The sequence below is a fragment of the Phyllostomus hastatus genome, unplaced genomic scaffold (assembly GCF_019186645.2).
Source record: "Phyllostomus hastatus isolate PE091 unplaced genomic scaffold, TTU_PhHast_1.1 phas_contig_34, whole genome shotgun sequence".
NCBI lineage: Eukaryota > Metazoa > Chordata > Mammalia > Chiroptera > Phyllostomidae > Phyllostomus > Phyllostomus hastatus.
Genome location: NW_025333857.1, coordinates 63,649,817 through 63,670,144, shown reverse-complemented (window position 1 = coordinate 63,670,144; position 20,328 = coordinate 63,649,817). Strand labels below are relative to the sequence as shown.

General features: G+C 49.2%; 1 protein-coding gene across 2 annotated transcripts in view; it reads left to right on the top strand.

The window, feature by feature from the left end:
- The first annotated feature begins 2,332 nt into the window (after window positions 1-2,332).
- The window catches only part of ASTN2 (astrotactin 2), an 821,211-nt gene continuing 803,215 nt past the window's right edge, over window positions 2,333-20,328 (top strand). For both annotated transcript variants that reach the window (XM_045840430.1, XM_045840429.1), the window contains exon 1: window positions 2,333-2,789. In XM_045840430.1, the coding sequence (XP_045696386.1) occupies window positions 2,333-2,789 (457 nt within the window). The remainder of the gene's footprint in view (window positions 2,790-20,328) is intronic.

The following is a 20,328-nucleotide window of genomic DNA, read 5'->3' as shown; positions in this document are numbered from 1 at the left end:
ATCATAAGTTCCCCAAGGGCAGGAGCTGTGTTTATCTGTCTCTGCATCCCCATACCGTGCCTGGTAGGAGCCCTGGAATATTTGGTTGTGAATGAATGAATGAAAGCGTTGGTCACATTGACAGGCCTTTGTACCAGAGGTCCATGAAGGACTTGCACAGACTCTGCCTTACATAAGGGAGCCCTTTTTTCCTGGTGCGCACTTCTATAAATGGACTATGTCAGCATATTTGAAGAAAGGGGCATAGAGAATCCGAAAGCCCCATTGCAGAGGATAGTGGCGGATTGTAAGGGTACAAAGGAGAGACTGAGCGAGGCGGGGTGACATATTTTGGAGGAGTAAATGAACCGAAACAGGCATCAGAGAGGCAGGAGATGATTTCGAATCAGAGGATTTGAAAGGCCAGATCCTCCCCCCACCCTCACTCACCCCAAGTTCACAGATTAGTAAACTGAGACAAGAGAACCATGCCTTGCAAACCCCGGAGCGGAAACAGACCCAAAAGTGCTCGTGCAGATGTTTCTTTCACAGCTTTGATGGGTGGGCGTTTCCAAGGTCACCGAGGACAGTGGGATTGAATGGAAGCAGTCAAGATTTTTGAGCCTGAAGTTCAAACTGCAGCACTTTTGCTCTTTAATTGTGTGACCTTGGGGAGTCCCTTCACCTCCCTGACCTCCTGATCTCAGTTTTCTCATCTGGAAAATGGGACTCATAATATCCATCTGGTTGGATTGTGGTTTTGCATGAAAGCTAGCGTATGCGCACTCTAACATGCAGAGAATGCTTCATAAACGTTAAGTCCAAGGGCACCACATAGGTGTTGATGCTTCCTCCTTTTCAGTATTCATCCTTTGCCCAAAGTCATAAAAATATACCTACGATGTGATGGGAGAGGGAAAAAGGCAATTCGTGGAAGGGTTAAAGACAGGAAGAAGACAAGAGGCAGAAGAGGGAAGAGAGAAGTTAACCCAGAGACCACATAAAGGTTGAAATGGGCAAGCGTTGCAGATGGATGGGAAATGGCTCACAAATTATAGGGGGAACGCGTTTATGAGATTAAAGTCAAGATGAGGAAGGAGGTGAGTGGAGAGATGAAAGAGCAGAGAGAGGAAAGGTGAAGAAAGGGCGGGGCGGGGGTGGGGCTGTGGAGAAGGTGGGGGGGGAGCTGCTCAGGCAGTTGATCCCGGCAGAGGAGACGGCTCCCTGGAGGATCCCAGGTATGTGGGTCAGAGGCGGCAGCAGCTGAAGGCCAAAGGCCGCCGTGTCTGGGGACCTGGGTTTACAAGTTCAGCTTGACTCTAGAGGAAGGACTGGGAGTGAAGAATGGGTGAACAGATTCCTCCTCTGGGAATGGGGCAGAGGAGGCAGAAGCCCGTGGGAGCCCTATGCGGAGAGTAGCTCATCCCTTCCTTCTCTCTCTCTCTCTCACCCTTTTCAGGAATTTCACGCAGGGAGCAGAAGCAGCCAAGTAGAGCAGCTCCAAGCTAGGAGAAAGGATCCAAAATAAAAGCGCGTGAGTGGGCTGGATTGCAGGGCGGCAGCTCGGGGGCCAGAGTGTCCTGGACAAGGCCATTTGTAAGCGTAGGGGCTAGAGGGTGGAGGTCCACACCGCCCCGTCCCTTAGAAGTTAGTGGAGCTGGGTGGAGGCCTGGGTGAAGGGGAGGGGTGGGGTTCTGGTGGTGAGAGAGTGATTGCCTGAGTTGTTGGCAAGGGGGTGGGGAGGGGGCCCTGAGGCCACAGGGATTATTTCAGAAACCAGAAAAGGGCACAGGACTTGTTATTTGGCTTGAGGGGAGACAAAGTTCAGTCTCGCCATCCAGAGGCACCTTCTCCCCTCAAGAAGGCGGGGCCTGGGGCAAAGCTGCACTAAGGTGCGCCCCCAGGTGTATCCTCTGGGTTGAGCCAGGCGTGGGGTACAAGTGAGTGAGCTGGTTTGAGAAGGGGGCGTTTGGGGGGAGGCATGCGCGGGTCTCTTAAGTCTTCGGAATTTGGAGAGGAGTGGTGTGGCTCAAGAACACTGTGAGAGTGGCATTGGGGGATCCTGGGAAAGGAGAGGGGGGCGACTGGGATTTGCGCGAGGCCGGGCGGAGCCTTCGAAACGCTCGGGGTCTGCTGAGAGAGCTAGAGCGGAGCCGGGCGGCGGGCCCGGGGAGGCGGCGCGGGGGGGCGGGCCGGGCGAGCGGGAGGCGGAGCCGGGAGCTGGGGGCTGCTGGCGCGCGGCTCCCACGGCTCCTTTGCTCTGGCGTCCTGGTTCGCTCCTGCGTTCGCCGCTGCCGCTGCCACTGGTTCCACCTCCTTCGCCGCCGCTCGCAGCACCGCAGCCCCGCCCGCCATGGCTGCCGCCGGCGCCCGGCGCAGCCCCGGCCCCAGCTCGGGGCTCTGGGGGCGGCCGAGGCTCGGCTACCACCCGGCGCCGCCACTGCTGGTGCTTCTGCTCCTGCTGCTGCCGCCGCCGCTGCTGCTGGCCGGAGCCCCCGCCGCCGCCTCTCGGGGGCCAGATAGCCCCTGCCGGCTCAAGACGGTCACGGTGTCCACGCTGCCCGCCCTGCGTGAGAGCGACCTCGGCTGGAGCGGCGCCCGCGCCGGGGCCGGGGCCGGGACCGGGACCGGGGCCGGAGCCGGAGCCGGAGCTGGAGCCGGAGCAGCTGCCGCCTCGTCCCCGGGCTCCGCCAGCTCCTCTGGCGGCACCGCGGAGTCGCGCCTCCTGCTCTTTGTGCGTAACGAGCTGCCGGGGCGCATCGCGGTGCAGGACGACCTGGACAACACCGAGCTACCCTTCTTCACTCTGGGTAAGGCTGGGCGCCGACACACGCGGGATCCCGAGGAACCGTGAGCCCTAAGTGAAGCCAGACGGGTGGGGGCGCCTTGGGGATCCCCGCCCCGGGCTGCCCGGAGCGGGGTTGGGAGAGGGCAGCTGAGGGGCCCGCAGGGCGTACAGGTGGTTGGAGAGGAGTGTGGGGCAGGAGGTCCCGCAGAGTGCGTGGCAGGTGCCCGGGGGCGTGCCAACCCGTTTGCGGCGGAAACCTGTGCCTCTGCCTCTCCGTCTAGACGCTGAGCTCTGCTGTGGTCCGTACCCGACGCCCCAAACCCCATGTTCGCTGAGTATCCTAGAGCCAGGGCCGGAGAGGTCTCCGGCTCCGAAGCCGCGCGTGGGTCCAGTGGGCAATGTCACCGCCGCCCGCCGTTACCGCCCCTTCGCCCTCGCGTCGGAGTTGTCGGCTGTGTTCTTCCGGATAGATTTTCCCGGGAATCGGAGGGGAGAAGCTCCAAGTAGAATCACCCGCTCTCACAGACGGAGTTCCCGAATGGGTTAGGTGACCTTGGCCAAGTCACTTCCCCTCTGGGCCCCAGTTTTGGTCGCCTGCGAAGTGCGGCGGGGGAGCGCTGAGCGGTGTCTGAGCACGGGAACTCCGAGCCCCAGGTCTCCACTTCCAGGCTGTGGGATTCCCCCTCAACCCCTTGCCTTTCTACCCCCCTCCCAGCCGACAGCAGGACTGTCCTAGCGCCTCACTCACCGGGCTACTAGTAATAACTAAAAGGCAAGAAAATGGAAAGGGAGAGGATAGGGTGGGGGTGGGGCTGGAAGTGGGGGCTTACACGGAAAAGTTAACCAGAAAGTTCGCCAGCAGCTTGCTGCCTGCTGGTTCCCAGCGCTAATCCCAGAGGAGTCGGCCCTTCGGAGGAGCTGTGGGAAGCGCGGCTGATTTCCCACCCGGGTAATTGATAGCTTAATTATCTCCGAGAGCGTTTACGAAAACGCTGTTCCCCCTTTGCTCTCCCGCGCTCGCCGTTTGCTCGCTCTCCCCTCCGCTCTTGGGGGCGCGGGGCGCGATTGGTCGTTGGAGTCTGGTCAACAACAGCTCCTGGGTGGCGTGGGGGCTCGCCTGGAGACTCCCAAACTCTCCTGACCCGGATCCTTGCTTCCTGGGATCCGGCTTAGCCCAAGCATCGCTGGGGTGATGGGCCTTCTCGGTCAGCACCTTACGAATCTCGAATCTCGATTGGACCTCTGAGGTTAACTCCTTGCTCACCCGAGAAGCCCCAAAGAGTAATCAATGGACTAAGTCTCCTCTCTCCTGGGAGCCATCATATTTTTAATGTATTTTTTGTGACACCCCCCCCACTTCCCCGCAACACCCGCCGCCCTTTGCCTTTCATGCTGGCTGCCTCTGGAGGTTTGAGCGAGTGCCAGACACTCTCGTGCTCCTGCTCCGAGCTGGAGCCTGGGGTGTTTGGCCCTTGGGCTCTCCCCAGCTGGTTGTAACCCGAGCGTGCTGAGCTTTCTGAGAGGCAAGGCGGCAGAGCGCCTTGCAGGTTCCCCGGGGACTTTCTTGGCAGTGCGTCTGGTGCGCGAGGCACACACACGTATGCACACGCATACACTCAGACATACACACGTGCACCTGTGGGGCCTCGCGTTCCCAAGGAAGGGTGTGAGGGTGGAGATGCGGTTAAGTAAGGGCAAAGGGCTGACCTTGGGCTCAGGGACGTCTCCTAGTGTTGCCCCCAAGGGGACAGAGAGAGTGTCCATTTCACACCACTTCCAATCTCAGCCTTCTTGTATCACCCCTGCAAATCTCTCTACGACGGGGTGCACGGGAGGTTAGGAGTGCAAATCTCTCTAAATGATTGGTCAAATGAGGGGGAAACCAGACATTCTTGGATGTGGTGTTACTTGGTAGTGAGGACCCCAGAGCATTCCAGTTCCCCAAGAATGTGGAGGGACCCAGTCCAGTGCATTAATAGGAGTTGCCTCCAAATTCTTGGAGCTGGCAATCCCTGCCTTTTTAAAATCTATATTTCGAGAGGGAATGAGTGACTGGGACAATTGGACAAGCTGAGCGAGGAGCTGAATGAGGAGCTGAAAGTCTGGGTTCCCCTAGGTTCCCCCCAGGACCTGTGAGTTAGCTCCAGAATCTCCTGGCTCCCTCCGTTTGGAGCCACTGCCTTCTCTGGTGCTTGTGGCTGAGTCTGGAGGCTGGGGACTGACTGCCGTGGTGGAGCAGCAGGGTGCTGTCCTCCTTGTGGGCTCTGAGCCCTTTTGGATGCATGTGGGGAACTGGGTTCCCATGTCCTCCTCCCCTCAGTGCCCTGGACTGGCAGCTCACAGTACCCGCTCTCCCTGGGATTTGGCTAGCGAGGTAGTTACCAGATGGCCGAGCATAGCAGGAGCTGTGTAGGGAGACGTGGGCTTTTTATTTGTGTTGGTCTTCCACTGTTTGCATGTAAACACGGAGCGCACAGTGAGCTCCGGGAGGGCCAGGCTGGCTGGAAATGAGGGCTGTTGCTTGTTGTGGGGTGGTGCGAGTCATTTGTGGTCATATCTACCCCAGGGTCCTGAGGCAGCCTCATCCCATCCCCAGACCTTTTAAGCATTCTTTGTTTAAAAGCTGAGTATTTGTGTCTGCTGGTTTAGGTGCGTCTTTCACTACTAACTCAGGAGTTCAAGGTCTTTGGAGATGGCACATGCCGCTTCCGGGCATGCTGTCAGTAAATGCCAAATCCTGCCAATTGTGGGGTATATGGAGCCACCACTAGGGGGTGATGGTGACTGCCAAAGCCCTCTGGCTATATGCTGCTTTGGGTTGTGGGCCCGAGTTGGTGGTACTGAACTGTTCTTGCCATTAAAAGGTGTGGGTGATTGAACAAATAAAAGGTAGAATTCCCATTTTACTCAAGTCCAACTGGGGAAACTCAATGTAATTTTTCTTATACTGCCTACCATCCTCTTTCACCAAAGTCACCTACATGCCTGGCCCTGCCCCCCTCCATCGTGCCACTGCCATTTCAGTTATTGGCTGTGTTATTGATCATGCCTCTACTTAAATGACTTTTGTGAAGGTCTCCTCCTCTTCGTATTTCCATTTTCCCATCGTGTTCCAGCCTGCTTTATGTGGATGAAAGTTTCCGTCAGAGGTGAAAGATCCCCCAAGTTTCTGTGCTGGGCTCTTCTTTAGAATCTGGTTATAAGTCAAAGGTGTTGACAAGGTGAAGTTCACTGAAAGTGATCAAGGAATAGCAATGTGGGGCTGAGAGCTTTACTCTTACCTGCCATTGTTAATTCACATAAAATATATGGAGTGGGCACTGTTGTTATTGCCATTTGATAGGTTAGGGCGCATTCATAGAGAGGTGGAGTACCTAATGTAAGGTCAGACTGTGAGTAAATGGCAGACTTGGTACTGGAGTCTCAGTCTACCATACACCTACATTCTTGGTAACTGCTAAATGGGCATTCTGAGCCAAACATGTGTTGAGGTGCTGCTTATACATGTATGAAGGGCATAGTGTTGCATTCTGGAGAGATATATAGCAATCAACAACATGACAAGAACATTTTCTCTAAAGGAGCTTCAGCTTACATGAGTGAGCCGAAATCTGGGAGTTCAAACGTGAGATATGAGTTCAGTTACCTCCAGTGACCCCGCCAGCTTCAAGTTCTGTGATTCTTAAGACGTCAGAGGATGTTGAATTTAATGGTGCCAGAGCGTGATGGAGGTGACACCGCATTCAGTGACACCAGGGTGGGAAGACATCTCTGGGAGAAGGCTGCGGACACTTCCTGGACGGGAAACATCCTGCGCGAGGCCTTGAGGGTGTGCTGGAGAAGTCAAATGCTCTAACAGAGCTTGTACACTTACTGTTGGTTGGGATGTGGAATCCCAGCTCTGGCCCACAGTGACCTTGAACAAGTCATTTATCCCCCAGCGTTTCAGTTCTTTGTGCTGTAACATGAGTGGGTAGATGAGTCCTAAAATAATCCTTAGGTGTAAAGATTCTGTGAACTTGAAGTGCTCTGACCTAGTCTGTCACTCTGACTAGCTCCCCTTGCTTTTCACGGGCTCCTTTGCTCTGCCGGTAACATGGGGGTGTTGGGAAGGACTGATTGAATAGGAGGAACTTGAACGGGAGTGACTGCCAGTGCAGGGCTTCTGAGGTGAACCTGCATCACTCAGTCCTCATCTGCCCCCAGGCAGCCCTGGAGTTTGCTTGTGGATTTAGCTTTCATGTCTGCAGGAAGGGAAACAACATCCTTCTTCCTGGGCTTGGTAGTGGCCAGGCTGCTCTCTTTACCTTGAGTTAGCAAAAGGGAGGGAAAGAGATAAAATTGAATAAGCCTTCATTGTCAAAATTTCTTACTAAGTTGCCTTGTCATATAAATGACCCAGGTGAGGCCTGTGCCCTGCATGTGTGGGAGGGCATGTGAAAAAGGGAAAACCAGCCAGTAATAGAGGGTCTGGCAGAAGTCAGGCCTGCTTGAGTGTGGTTGGTAGGGCAATGATATGGGTGCAATAATTTATAGTTTTAATTTGAACATTTCACCTACAATGCCATATGGTGTGCTTGAGTGTGATAGTGTTACGTTACATACAGAATTGCATGCTTGTGATTTTGTAATAAAAAAGGGGTGTTGTTTGTGCCTGACCCTGTGTGTTTTTATGTGCACATACACAAATAGACAGATAGGGCAGTGTCCTGAAGGTCCATCCCAAAAGAATGCTCTTTGCAGGAAGCTGATTGGCCTGCGTGGAAGAGAAAGATACAGTCTGGAATGCTAACTTGGTCAGGTCTACAAAGATTCCTTAAAATGCAGACAACAGTGAATATCCAGAGACAAAAACCTCTTGGAAGGAGTGAGGGACCAGGAGCTAGGTCCAAAGGGTTGTTAGAAGCAGGGAGTTTAGGCTAAGAATAGTAGTCTGCAAAAGGCTGGATCAGCTGCGTTCAAATGTCAACAGGGAATGAGGAATGTGCTTCTTTTTTTTTTCTGCCTGGTTTAAAGGAATATTCAAAAGGTGCAGATACTGAGGGGAGAGAGAGAGTTCAACTCCACCCCAGGACACGTCCCAGGGAGCTGTCCAACAGCCCAGCAATCTGACCCTTAGTGAGAGTAGGACCACGTGGGAGGAAGCCTTCCCAGCAGAGACTGGGCGGCTTTGGACAGGCATTTGGAGAAAGGACTAAGCCCAGGGCGTACACAGGCTGCTTGCCCTCTTTGGTTTCTGGTTGGATTCAGTAGGTTGATGCCAGTCCTTAAGAGGGAGGGAGAACGGATACAAAGAATAGAAAGCTGGATTTTTGGAAGAGATTTCTGACCACAGAGCAGTATTTTTACTAGCTGTGTGTGTGAGGGAGAGATTCTGGAGTGGATAATAGAGAGAATTTGATGTTTTCAAACAAAGCTAGATTTGTAAAAAATATATGTTATTTGGGCACCGGGTCTCTTATTACTAAATAAAGTATTTGGGCAGCACTGTTCTGATGTTCCAGGGTTCTGGGACATAACTAAGGGCCCTGGGAGTGGGCAGAGGGGTGTTCAGTGGTCCTCAGTCTGAGTCTTCTTCCTGTTTCCAATCTCTTCCCTCGCTCCCTCCCCACCCCTTTTCCAGCTCAAATCGGATGAAACCTATTTAAGACTCAGGGCAGGGAGAGACGTACTGCCCACCCTCAGGAGGCACTCTGTTACCGAGAGGGTAATGGGGTAGGGAGAAAGGAGGATTTGTTTCAGTTGCATGAGAGAGGCTCAGATCTGGTCAAGGCCAGCCAGACTGCTGGTTCCGGGGGGTCATTTTCACCAGCTGAGATGGCACAGTTCTGCGAACTTCGAAGTGACCCCGAGCTAGATGGTTTTCCTGAACTGAGCCCTCAGGCCATACGATCATTCTATAAGTTTCATTTGCAGCAGAGTGAGCAGCAGGCTGGACGAGACCTCTGGCAGGCAAAGCATCCTGCCCCTCACCCCCTTGCTTTACTGTAAACCAGTCCCCAGCTGACATAGGACAATGGGACCACATGTGCTGAAGGGAGAAAAGGTTGTACAGTGACAGTGACTTCTTTGGGCAAAGTCATGAAAACTATCACCACAACCATCAATACTGAGGGACTCAAAGTGTCACAAACTCTTGGAGCTCATTGAATCCGCTCCTCATCTTATGTGGTAACACTGGGGCCCAGGCAAGGTGAGGAAGCTACTTACGGACCAGCAGTTCAAATTCCAACCCACTGGCTTTCAATCCCATCCCATGCTTCTTTCCATCACAACATTGGACTTCTGACCCATGGCTTTGAGTTGAAACACATCTCCGTGTCTGCAGCTCAGTTGCACATCATAAAATGTATCACCTTCTCCTCCTCCCCCTGCAAAAACCAAAAATGCAAAACCTCCCAAATCGATGGAGAAAAATATCTGTAGGGAAGTTGAGTTCGTTCTTCTGCCCAAGTATCCAGCTAGTTGGCTCCAATCCCTCCTCAGAACCTGAGCTGGTCGGTTTCATTTGCGGGGAGGGGGAAGCCTCATTGCCTTTCACTGGCTGCCTTTGGGGTGAGCAGAAGAAGCCTGCCCTTTTCCAGGAAAGGAGAGAAAGGTGGGAGTATAACCTTGAAGGGAGCAGTGCTACAGGGATGCTACTTCCTTTCCAGAGCTGCTACTTTCCCGAGTTCTCACACTGACCAGCTAGTGGCAACAGAAGATTAACTATAGCAAGCGAGCTGGTTTTCCTTTCCTTCCAGCAGAGCGTGCAGCCCTGCTGCCCCAGAGGGAGGCAGGCAGCAGTGTTCGTCAGGACTTGCTCTGCTCCCCGTGACTAGCGCGTCCCTGTCACTGGCTCTTCGCTGTCCTCCGTAGTTCTTTTGGACAGCGACCTCCATTAGCATGTCCCTCTGGATGGGAGGGAAGTATTAGTGACTACGTAATTCAGGACTGAAATATTCGTAGCTTCCTTACCGGCACATGCGAGCAGCTCAGTCTGTGAGTCAGAAATCGACGAAGATGTTGTATGTTATAAGCTGCTAAGGTTTGAACCACAAGGAGGAAACCTTTCTCCGTCCCCATTGTCGCAATGCCTGGCAGGTCAGACCTCAACACCTCTGTCCGAGGATTTCACAGTCAGCTCCCTGGTCTGTGCGTATACCCTGATCCTCTCTACGCCATCACCCGTACTTGCAGACAGTGATTTCATTAAAAGTCCAAACATGATCATGTCTGTCCTCTTCGAAAGCACCTCACTGGTTCTTCGTAGTTCTTAGTACGAAGTACAAGTTCCTTGTGGTGGTAAAAGGTCCATGGTCAGACTCTCTTCAGACTGCCCTACCCTGCGAATCCTTCTCTCTTGTTCTATAACTCTGCCCCACCCACCTGGGAAAATTCCTTCTTACCTTTTAAGACTGCACTCAAATGGCAATTTATCTTTGAAGTCTTTCCTGACCTCTTCACACTGAAGTTGAATATTGTGGGCCTTGGCACCCACTACCAATGTAAAGATTATGATAACCATGGTCCCTGAGTACCTACAATGTGCAAGGCCCTGTTCCAGGTGCTTAGGACCCATCAGAGAACAAAGCACAAGGATTCCTGCTGTCCGAGAGCTCATATCCAGGAGTGTGTGTGCATATGTGCACACTTGTCTGTGTGCACATATGTGTGCTATGTGGTGGGGAGAGGACAGTAGCAAAAATCATAATATAAATATGAAAATTTATGTAACATGTGAGGTGATAGATTCTATGAAAAAGGGCAAAAAATTAAAACAGGGAAATTTCTGCAGCAAGAGATTGGTTGTAATATTAAGCAGGGTAGAATGAGAAGAGCTTATTGGGAATGTAGGATTAGATCAGTCCTGGACGGTGATGAAGCAGTTAGCCAACAAGGTATCTAGGAGAAGAGCGTTCCAGAGAGAGACCAGCTTTGGCAGAGCCCTGACTCTGGAGGGCTCGGTTGGAATGCTCAGGGGCCAGCAAGAAGGTCCGTGCTGCCCAGTGGGTTGAGCGGGGGGGGCAGGGCAGGGCAGGGCAGGGCAGGACAGGGGAGGGCAGGGGAGGACTAGTGGAGTCATGTAGGGCTGTACGGCTTGCCTTCAGGATTTGGGCTTTTACTCTGAGTGAAATGGAGAACCATGCAGGATTTTAAGCAAAAAGTGTGTCAATATCTGACATATGTTTCAAAAGAATTACTCAGGCTACTTCATAGCGGGGTGAAGATGGAAGTGGGAAGGCCTGTACTGTCCAGGTGAGATGATGCTGGCTTGGAGCAGAATGAGAGCAGAACTTACTTGTTTTTTTGTCTGCTTTGCCCAGGGATTTATAGACAGAGAACATAGCTCATTCAGCTCTGGGGCTGCGATGACTCAAGTGTGGTTGGCATCTTAGATGACTAGAACCCTGGGGTTGCCAAGCGTTATTCCAGAATCCATACTGAGTAAAATCAGGGAGGAGTGGAAATTCCATTCATCTTCATTAAGGCTAAGCGGGAATGCCTTCTCTTACATTAAAGATTTCCCTCTTCTGGGGATCCTGTAGCCAAGTTCTCTACTTTTTCCTGCCTCCATATTATTCTGGGATGCTTATCAGATAAGGAATGGGACTAGTTTGATTAGATGAAAGACCTTATCTTGAGAATTATGGAAGCCAGATAAGGGATTGGAACCTTTGTGTTGTGGCAAACAGAGAGGAATTGAATGTATTGCAGGAGATGACCCACACTGTGGTTCTGGGATCATCACCTGTCGTAAACGGTAGAGTAAGGACATGATCTGAATGAAACCCTTCTATACAAAGATGGGGAAATCGAGGTCACCAATACAAGGCAGTAGGGGAGCAAGGCACCAGTTACTAATCTACTTGACTCATATTCCCATATGTTTTCCTCCCATTTTAGGGAAGGGCAGCCAGGCCACTGGGGATGAGGGGAGTCGATATTCCCAGATTTTATCATTTTGGCATGCGGTAGACTATGAAAGCTGCAACTATTTATTGAATATTTACTATTCCCCAGATGCTGTGCTGGTACATCTATTATCTTATTGTGTCCTTTCCACAATGTCAAAGGACAGATTAGATTTGTCCCATGTCACATGGGAGCACTGAGGCTCAGAGGAATTAAGGAACATGCCCAAGATCACAGAGCTATTATTCCACAGCGGAGTGAGTCCAAACTCAGTTCTGCCTGGTTCCCAACCCTGCGTTCTCTCTGCCTCCCGTACTGCACAGAACCAGGACTGTTCTTGAGTTTTCATCTCTTTGACAACCTGTTTTCCTTCTTCCCTCTTCCTCTTCTCATTACCTAGAAGTTAGAGATGTTTCTTATATAGGAACTTCCGGCGCAGCAGCCTCCCAGACCTGAGGGACTGACACCTTGTTTTGGTGCTGCCGGAAGCTGACTCAGCATCTCCTCGCTCAGCTGTCAAGAGCGCAGCGGGCGCCTTGTCTCAGTTTTTCTAGATGCTACTCATTATCCCTGTGCCTTCTTGATTCTCTTCCTCCTTTTCTTCCTCACCCCCCTCCCACCTCTCCTCCCTTCCTTCTCCCCTTTCCACTTCCCTCTCTCCCCAGGGCTTAGGGAGTCCCCACCCTAGGCTAGGCAAGTGTCATACTAGGAGATTTGGGAATTAGTCCGTACAAAAACTCTGCATTCCCCCCACAAAATTGTCAAGTCATCAGTTGTCTGAGATACAGCCCTTACTTGCACTTTTCTGTCACCCCTCTGCTCTAGCCCAAGGTTTAGTGTGGTCCACCCTGTACTTCTTAGCAGCATTATGCAGTTTTTATGTTCCCATCTTGAAAATGGGATTTATGTGACATTACCTATGCATATGGGATATATATAATAATATGTAATATTTACATATATTATGCTGTAAAATACAAATAAATAGTGTGCACTTCTCCTATAGTATCAGAACTGGGTAAAATAATGCCTTTGAGATCCAGCCTAACACCCTCATTTACGTCGTTAAGAGAAGTACACTTTGAACGTCGCACAGGTAATTCATAACAACTATCTCTAGCCAGTGTGCTAGAGTGGAGCATGTGCCAGCGGTGATAACCAAAAGTCCTGGGTTCGAGTCCTGAAGCACTTGCTAACTGTAGACTTCTGTATGCCACCGCAGAGCCTCTGCCCTTTGGGAAAGTGAAAACAACGTAGTAATCACTACTCTGCATTTCTGTGATCATTATTTTTGGAACGCCCACGGTAAACTACATTTTATGCAGTGCCCAGCACAGTACTCAATTTTTAGTTACACTACACCGTCTATGAGCCTCATAGAGATAGTTGTGTACACATCCAGAGTCTGGTCCGCAGTTTGTGCTCTTAGCACCTGGAATTTCACCCCCGCCTTTTTTGTTGTTTTGAAAGGAGATGGAGGTATGAATAAATAATATATGCAAATTTCCTTTCCCTTCCCCTTTCTTCCCTCTGCAGTCTGCTTTGCTTAGGTGCCTGCTGCCCTCCCTCTTCTCTCCCCAGCAAGGCAAAACAGGATGAAATTGGCCATTGATCTCTGCTGTTCTCCAGGAGCTGGGGAGGCGGGGACTCCGGGGTTGTCTGAGGACAGTGTGGACAGAGAAGCTCTTAGAGGCTGAGTCCAAGGCAGGTGGGTGTCGAGGGAGGCTGGCGGGACAGGATTCTCTCCCTTCTGGTGGCGGCAGGCTGACAAAGCCTTGCTCTCAGGCGCCCAGGGAAGTCACGAGTGGCTTTGCAAGCAGCCGAAAAGGGAAGGAACATTTCCATTAGCAGAATCAGCAGTAAAGAGATTTCCAGTCACAGTAATAGCTGTATTTGGGGGAATCATTTCAGCGGAGGCTGTGGGCGGAGGAGGGGAGGAGGCGGGGCGGCAGGGAAAGGCGCGGGGAGACGTCTGGTCGGCTTTCGGCAGCCGGGAGACAGCAGCGCAAATGGGAGCCAGGTGCCAGGCGCAGCGCGATTGCTCTGGAGCCCGGCGGGCCTTTGGGCAAACATTTCGGCTCTGTTGTTTCCCTCCAAAGAGACAGATCCCCATTCTCGGAAGTCCCGGTGGAAGGCCGCACACTCATCCTAGGCTGCCTTTCCTCTGATTCCCTGGGTGACTGATTTCAAGACTTCAGAGACAGCAGCAACTTCCTAGTTTCCTGGGAATACTCCCCGGTGATGGTGATTTAGCCTCGTTTCTCCTGGCCTTAGCTACTCCTCGGAGTCACCTTAAAACCCGCCCAGGTTCTCACTCTCAGACCTGCTGAGTCACCAGGGAGGGGCCTGGGAACGTGTATTTTAGCAAGTGTACCAACTCCTCGGAGGACCCTGGGCGAAGTGGTCCCTGTGTACCTTTTCAGCCTGGCCTCCTGACATCCCCATCACACTTGATGCTGTAGTCTCACCGAGGACTTGCACGTGTCTGAGGGCACCAGGCATGATCCCCGCCCGTCTGACATCTGAACAGAAATGCTGTTCTCTCTGGTTGGAATGCTCTCCTCGTCCCGGATTCACCTGGCCAACTCCTGGCCTTAGCTTACTGTTATCTCCTCTGAGGAACCTTCTCTTTTTCCTCCTAGGCTTAGATAAAGGTGGTGTTTTTTGCTTTTTGTTTTGTTTTTGCCTCAGTGCTCATATCTCCCGGGTAGGGTTGCCATATTTTATTTTATTTTATTAAGTATATTTCATTGGTTATACTATTACAGTTGTCCCAACCCTTCCCCCTTTGCCCCCTTCCACCTGGTACCATCATTCCCTCCAACAATTCCCCCCTTAATTTATGTCCATGGGTTGTTCATATAAGTTCTTTGACTTCTGCATTTCCTATACTATTCTTAATATCGCCTTGTCTATTCTGTAGCTACTAGTTATGCTTAATCTCTGCACTTCCCCCTCCCAGCTGATAACCCTCCACCTGATCTCCATATCTGTGATTCTATTCCTGTTCTGGTTGTTTGCTTAGTTTGTTTTTTTAGATTCAGTTGTTGAGAATTGTGAATTTGTTGCCATTTTAATGTTTGTAGTTTTGATCTTCTTTTTCTTAAATAAGTTTCATCAACATTTCATGTAATAATGGCTTGGTGATGATGAACTCCTTTAGCTTTATATTGTCTGGGAATCACTTTATCTGCCTTTCCATTCTAAATGATAGCTTTGCTGGATAGAGCAATCTAGGTTGTAGGTCATTGCTTTTCATCACTTTGAATACTTCTTGCCAGGCCCTTCTTGCCTGCAAAGTGTTTTTGGAGGAATCAGCTGACAGTCCTATGGGAACTCCTTTGTAGACAACTCTCTGTTTTTCTCTTGCTCCTTTTCAGATTCCCTCTTTATCTTTAAATTTTTGCATTTTAATTATGATGTGTCTTGGTGTGCACTTCCTTGAGTCCAACTTCTTTGGGACTCTCTGTGTTTCCTGGACTTCTATGTCCTTCACCAAATTAGTGAAGTTCTCCTTCATTTTTTTTTTCAAATAAGTTTTCAATTTCTTGCTTTTCCTCTTTTCCTTTTGGCAACCCTGTGATTCGGAGATCAAACGTTGGTACGTTTGGAGATATCCCACAGGCACCTTATAGTATCCTCTTTTTTAAAAAAATTTCTTTTTTCTCCTTGCTGTTCTGGTTGAATGCTTATTTCTTTTTTATGTTCCAGATCATTGATTTGAATCCTGGCTTCATCACTTCCACTGCTGGTTCCTTGTAGATTTTTCTGTATTTCACTTAGTGTAACCTTCATTTCTTCCTGGGTCTTTTTTATTTTGTTGCCATACTCAATTAGTTCTTTGAGTATCCTGATCACCAGCGTTTTTGAACTCACATCTGATAGTTTGGTTATCTGATAGGTATGTTTCATTTAGTTCTTTCTCTGAGGTTTTGTTCTGGTCTTTTGTTTGGGCCATATTTTTCTGTCTCCTCAATTTGGCAGCCTCCCTGTGTTTCTTTCTGTGTATTAGGTAGAGCTGCTTTGACTCCCTGTCTTAGTAGTGTGGCCTACTGTAGAAAAGGCACCTGTAAATTGTGTGGGGCAGAGTGTTAGGTAACTGCCAGGGTAGGGCAACCCACTTCATTGCTTTGTGGCTCTGTGTGGAGGGAGGGCTTGGAGAGGGGACAGTGCCACTGCCTGGCTTCTGGAGGTTTGCCCAGTGCTTGCTTTGTGCGACTGGCACCCTTCCAGCTGTTTCCCTGGAGCTAAATTCCAGAGGGGGTGGGTCTGTGTACTTTTTAAGTCCGTGTGGGCTGTTTATCAAAGTCTCTTGAAAATCTAGCAGCTTCTTCCTCTGCCCCCTGCCACCTGCCCTTCCCCGCTCTGTTTTCTACAGCCAGAAGTTATGGGGATTTATCTTCTTGGCACTGGAGCCCTGGGCTGTGTAGTCTGGACTAGGGCTGGGATCGCTCACTCCCAGGGTACATCTCCTGAGTTTTATCCACCACACGTGAATGTGGGACTGCGCATTCTGCTGCTCATGCCGCCGCCGCCTCTCCACCGCAACACCACATCTCCATGCCTCTTCTCCCGTCTGTGCCTCCACCCCTCACCCCTCTGGATGAATGTGGCTTTAAATCCTTGGTTGTCAGACTTCCATGCAGCTAGATTTTCTAGTGGTTCAGGGTAGTATTTGTTTTGAGATCTAGTTGCAGTTCTTTCTGTGGCTGCGTGAGGAGGCAAAGCATGTTTACCTACTCCTCCATCTCGACCAGAGGTCAGTCGCTGTATTTGATTAATAAAAATAAATATAAATAATAAAATATGGGATGCCTAGCTAATGTCTCATGATATGGGGCAATGATATGAAATTTAAATATCAGTGTCCATAAATAAAGCTTTATTAGAACACATGCCTACTCAGACAGTCATGTATGTAATTTATTGCTATGTTTGCTTTCACTCTACAGCAGCAGAGTTGAGTAGTAGCAACATTGACTGTGTGGTTTGCAAAGCTTAAAACATTTGCTGACTGTCCCCTTACAGAAGAAGTTTACTGACTGCCCCCTTTCAGAAGAAGCTTACCAACTGTGCTCTATAAAGCAAATCAGATCTCTTCACTTCCATGTTCAAAAGCTTTCATTGTTTGCCATTGCTCTTAAGAATAATATCCTAATTCATTTTCAGAGTTTAGAAAATCTTTACAAATTTGCATTTTTCTCTGCGTTCATCTTCCATTTTCTTCCTTGCTCACAAAACTCAAATATCACCTCCTTCGAGAAGTCTTCCCTACCCATAGGAGCACGCTGGTACTCCTTTGCTCCATAGCTTTCTATTCCATATATTTTAAAAAACCTTTATGTGACAGCCCCTTGAAGGTAGGGGATGTGGTTCATCTTTTTGGTCTCCAAATTATATGCTGCAGGACATAGTAGGTGCTGCGTGGATGTTTCCTGGCCAAATGAATGAAACATGGACAAGATTAGGGGTGATGGCTTGTGAACAAAACCTTAGAGGGTACCCACCTCATCCGGTTGTTCTGTTGTGTAGTTGGAGATTGTGCTGAGGATTCTAAGAGGAACTTTTTAGAGCATGTGGAGTAGTGACTGACACTCAGAAAATGCTACCTACGTGTTTGTTAAATAAGCAAAAATAAATAGGCCTGTGTCTTCATCCTTGGGACCTTCCCCATCCCCACTTTCTTTGTAGTTGGAGGGAGTTTAGGGCAATTCAAAGGAAGTCCTGTGAATAAAGACCTCGTGGAACCCAGGGGGCAGCGTAATCTGGTGGCCAGGACCCGGGGTGAGGAGTCCTGGGGCTGAGTCCAGTTTTACTGGGTGTGGTCAAGTCCTTGCAGCTTTCTGGGCATTCCCTGGTTTCCTACGTGATGAGATTAAACCAAGCCATCTGAGAAGAGAAGTTCTCCTCAATCCTCTGCTGCTCAGCAAGGGCCCAGGAAGGAGAAATCCGTTTCTCAGGGAGCTTCTGAGTTTGGAAGCTATTGCAGCAGCATAAAGACAACTCCTGCCTCCCTCTCTGCATCCTTCCTGGGGCCTCTGAGGATCCAGCCCTCAGCTCTGAACCCAGGTGCAACTCACATTTTCAGGCCCAGTCTCACACTAATTTGTTAGACAACCTCCTTCAATTACTTTCTCTCCACCCTCCCCCAGGGAGGGAGACTGGAGAAGCTGGCAGCCCAAAGTAACCAATTACCTGTCTGCCAATAGTAGGACTCCTGCAGTCCCTCCCTCCAGCGCTTCATTTCTCGCTCCACGTTATTCTCCTGGCCTCTCTAAACCACCTCTCCAAACTGCAGAGGCCTCTGGGGAAATGTCCCCGTTCACCAGGTTCCCTACTTCCAGTCAGGGAACAGAAGGCCACCCCTCCCCCCAGAGGGACAGCAGATGGGAAGGCTGGTGTCTGAGAAAAGACAGCTGCAAACCTTGGAAAACCAAGCAGGTTTTGCTGGTTCGCTAGATATCAGACTCTGCTGCATTGGGAAGGAAGTGTCTTGGATTCTAGTCCTGTTACTGTTGTTCACTGGCTATGTGACCTCAATAAATGACAGTTCCTCCTCGGCCTAAGTGAGTATTATCAGAGCCAGTAGTCCTTCAGGAAACTGGAGAAGATTGGGCTGCTTTAGAATAGTTCATGAGAGAGGAGAAACCTTCCAGTCTTGTCCTCTGTCAGAATCCCAGGTGCCCCGAGCTGTGCCCATCACATAGGCACTCAATAAATATTTGTTGAATAAAGGAATGAACAGATGGAAAATATGTGTGATCAGACATTGCTAAGCGCAAGTTATCACAGCTTCAGATTTCTTTGCAATCCAGTGCCCTCATTCATCAGTCATTATAATCAACCGGGACTTTTCTGGGAGGTGAATTCTATTTCTGTTGCTTAGATTAAACCAGCTCACCTAAAACCCCTTGTCCTCCTTAAACTCCCCTTGCCTGGAGCTCAGCCCCTTTAGTCATTTTTTAGTGGTTCTTCCATCCCTCAAACCTGTGCTGTGTCACTGGGGCACAGACATTCAAGGAGGTAGCAGTCTGTTGGGATAATAACATTTGCACTTTTCAATTAAAAAACTCCTTTTCATGGGGATTTTTAGTATCTGCATATTATAGATGAAGACAGGGCCAGTCAGAAGGATCAAGTCAATTGCCAAGGTCACATAGTAAATGGCATTAGCTGTATTTTTAAAAGGAATCTTTATATCACTGTCATGAATGGAACACCAGAATAACTTGCTATAAATAGTATATAGCCTGTAAAAATAATGTAACTATTGAAGTTATGTGTGTATATATATATTTATATTTTTTTTATGTGCCGCCCAAATTTATCTCTTATACCACACCTTGGTAGACATTGATCTAGCCCAACCATTTACATGAAGATATTCAGTGAACATCTAAATTTTGCCCACTTAATTGTTAAATTTTCCTCTAATATATACATTAAATTTTTCCCTGCCTCATAACTACTACCTGTCTTTTAAGATCCAGTTAGAATATACCTCTGTTACTTCCAAGATAGATTTCCTTGCTCCTCCAAGAACAGTTTTATCTCAGGCACTTTGTATGTTCAGTGCAATTTGTGTTTTCATGGAAATATTGTGATTGTTTAATTGTCTGTTTCTTTTGCTAGTCAGTAAGCTTCCTACGTTAAATATCATGCTTCTTTAATATATTTAATTCCAGCAGCTAGTGCATGCCTGCTTATTAAATTTTTAAACTTAATTTTACATTTTCACAAGAAAGATTGAAAAATACAAGCTTGTTATAACACATTCAAACCCTTTAGAAATATTATAATAGAAGAGGTGAAAGTCTCTGCCCTACCCAGTCTCATTCTGCAGAAGTGGCCATGACGAAGAGTTTGCTGGGATCCTTGTAGGAGGTAGACTATATCCGTACTCGACTAGTCACCTTTGGTGACGAAACAGAGAGGAAGTGACTTGTCCAAGGTCACTCTGCAGGTTTTCTGCAGGCAGCTCAGGGACATTAATGACATTGCCTCTTCATTAGGGTACTGGCTTTTCAAGCTCGGTTCCATGTTAGATCAGGGGAGTATGGGTTGCTCTGGGATTCAGCTAAAGAGATGCTTCGTTTTTTATGTGTGTAACACTGGATCTCCAATTTCATTGGAACAAAAGATTCCACAGCTTTAAAAAGATGTTCTATAAGCAAGGTGCTATGTTTGGAGTAGAGCACCATCCTCCATGCCCCATGCACACTGTATTGGAAGGAGGATGGTTAATGTTCTTGCTACAATATTTTATGGAGGTAGCATGATTGCAGAAAGCTCACTGACCATGTTACAGTTAATGTTAAACCAGCTTTACGAAACTACTCCTTGCATGGTCAGGCCCCAGGACCTCCCTCCAGATTTTCTCCAGGCTTCAGAAAGGGTGTCCTCTTGTTTGTTGGCCCTTTACTGACCCCTCACTCCACACACACACACAGTTTTACAGTAAATATATAAATACATACATGCATATATACATATACGTGCACACACATATATGACATGGGCATATGCATACATTTATGCATGTATACATATATGTGTATGTAGATATAACATGCACACATAACTATCTATGTATACACATATATGCATACACATATATACACACAGATACATATGAGAGAGAGAATATGAAAATAATTTTCCTGTCT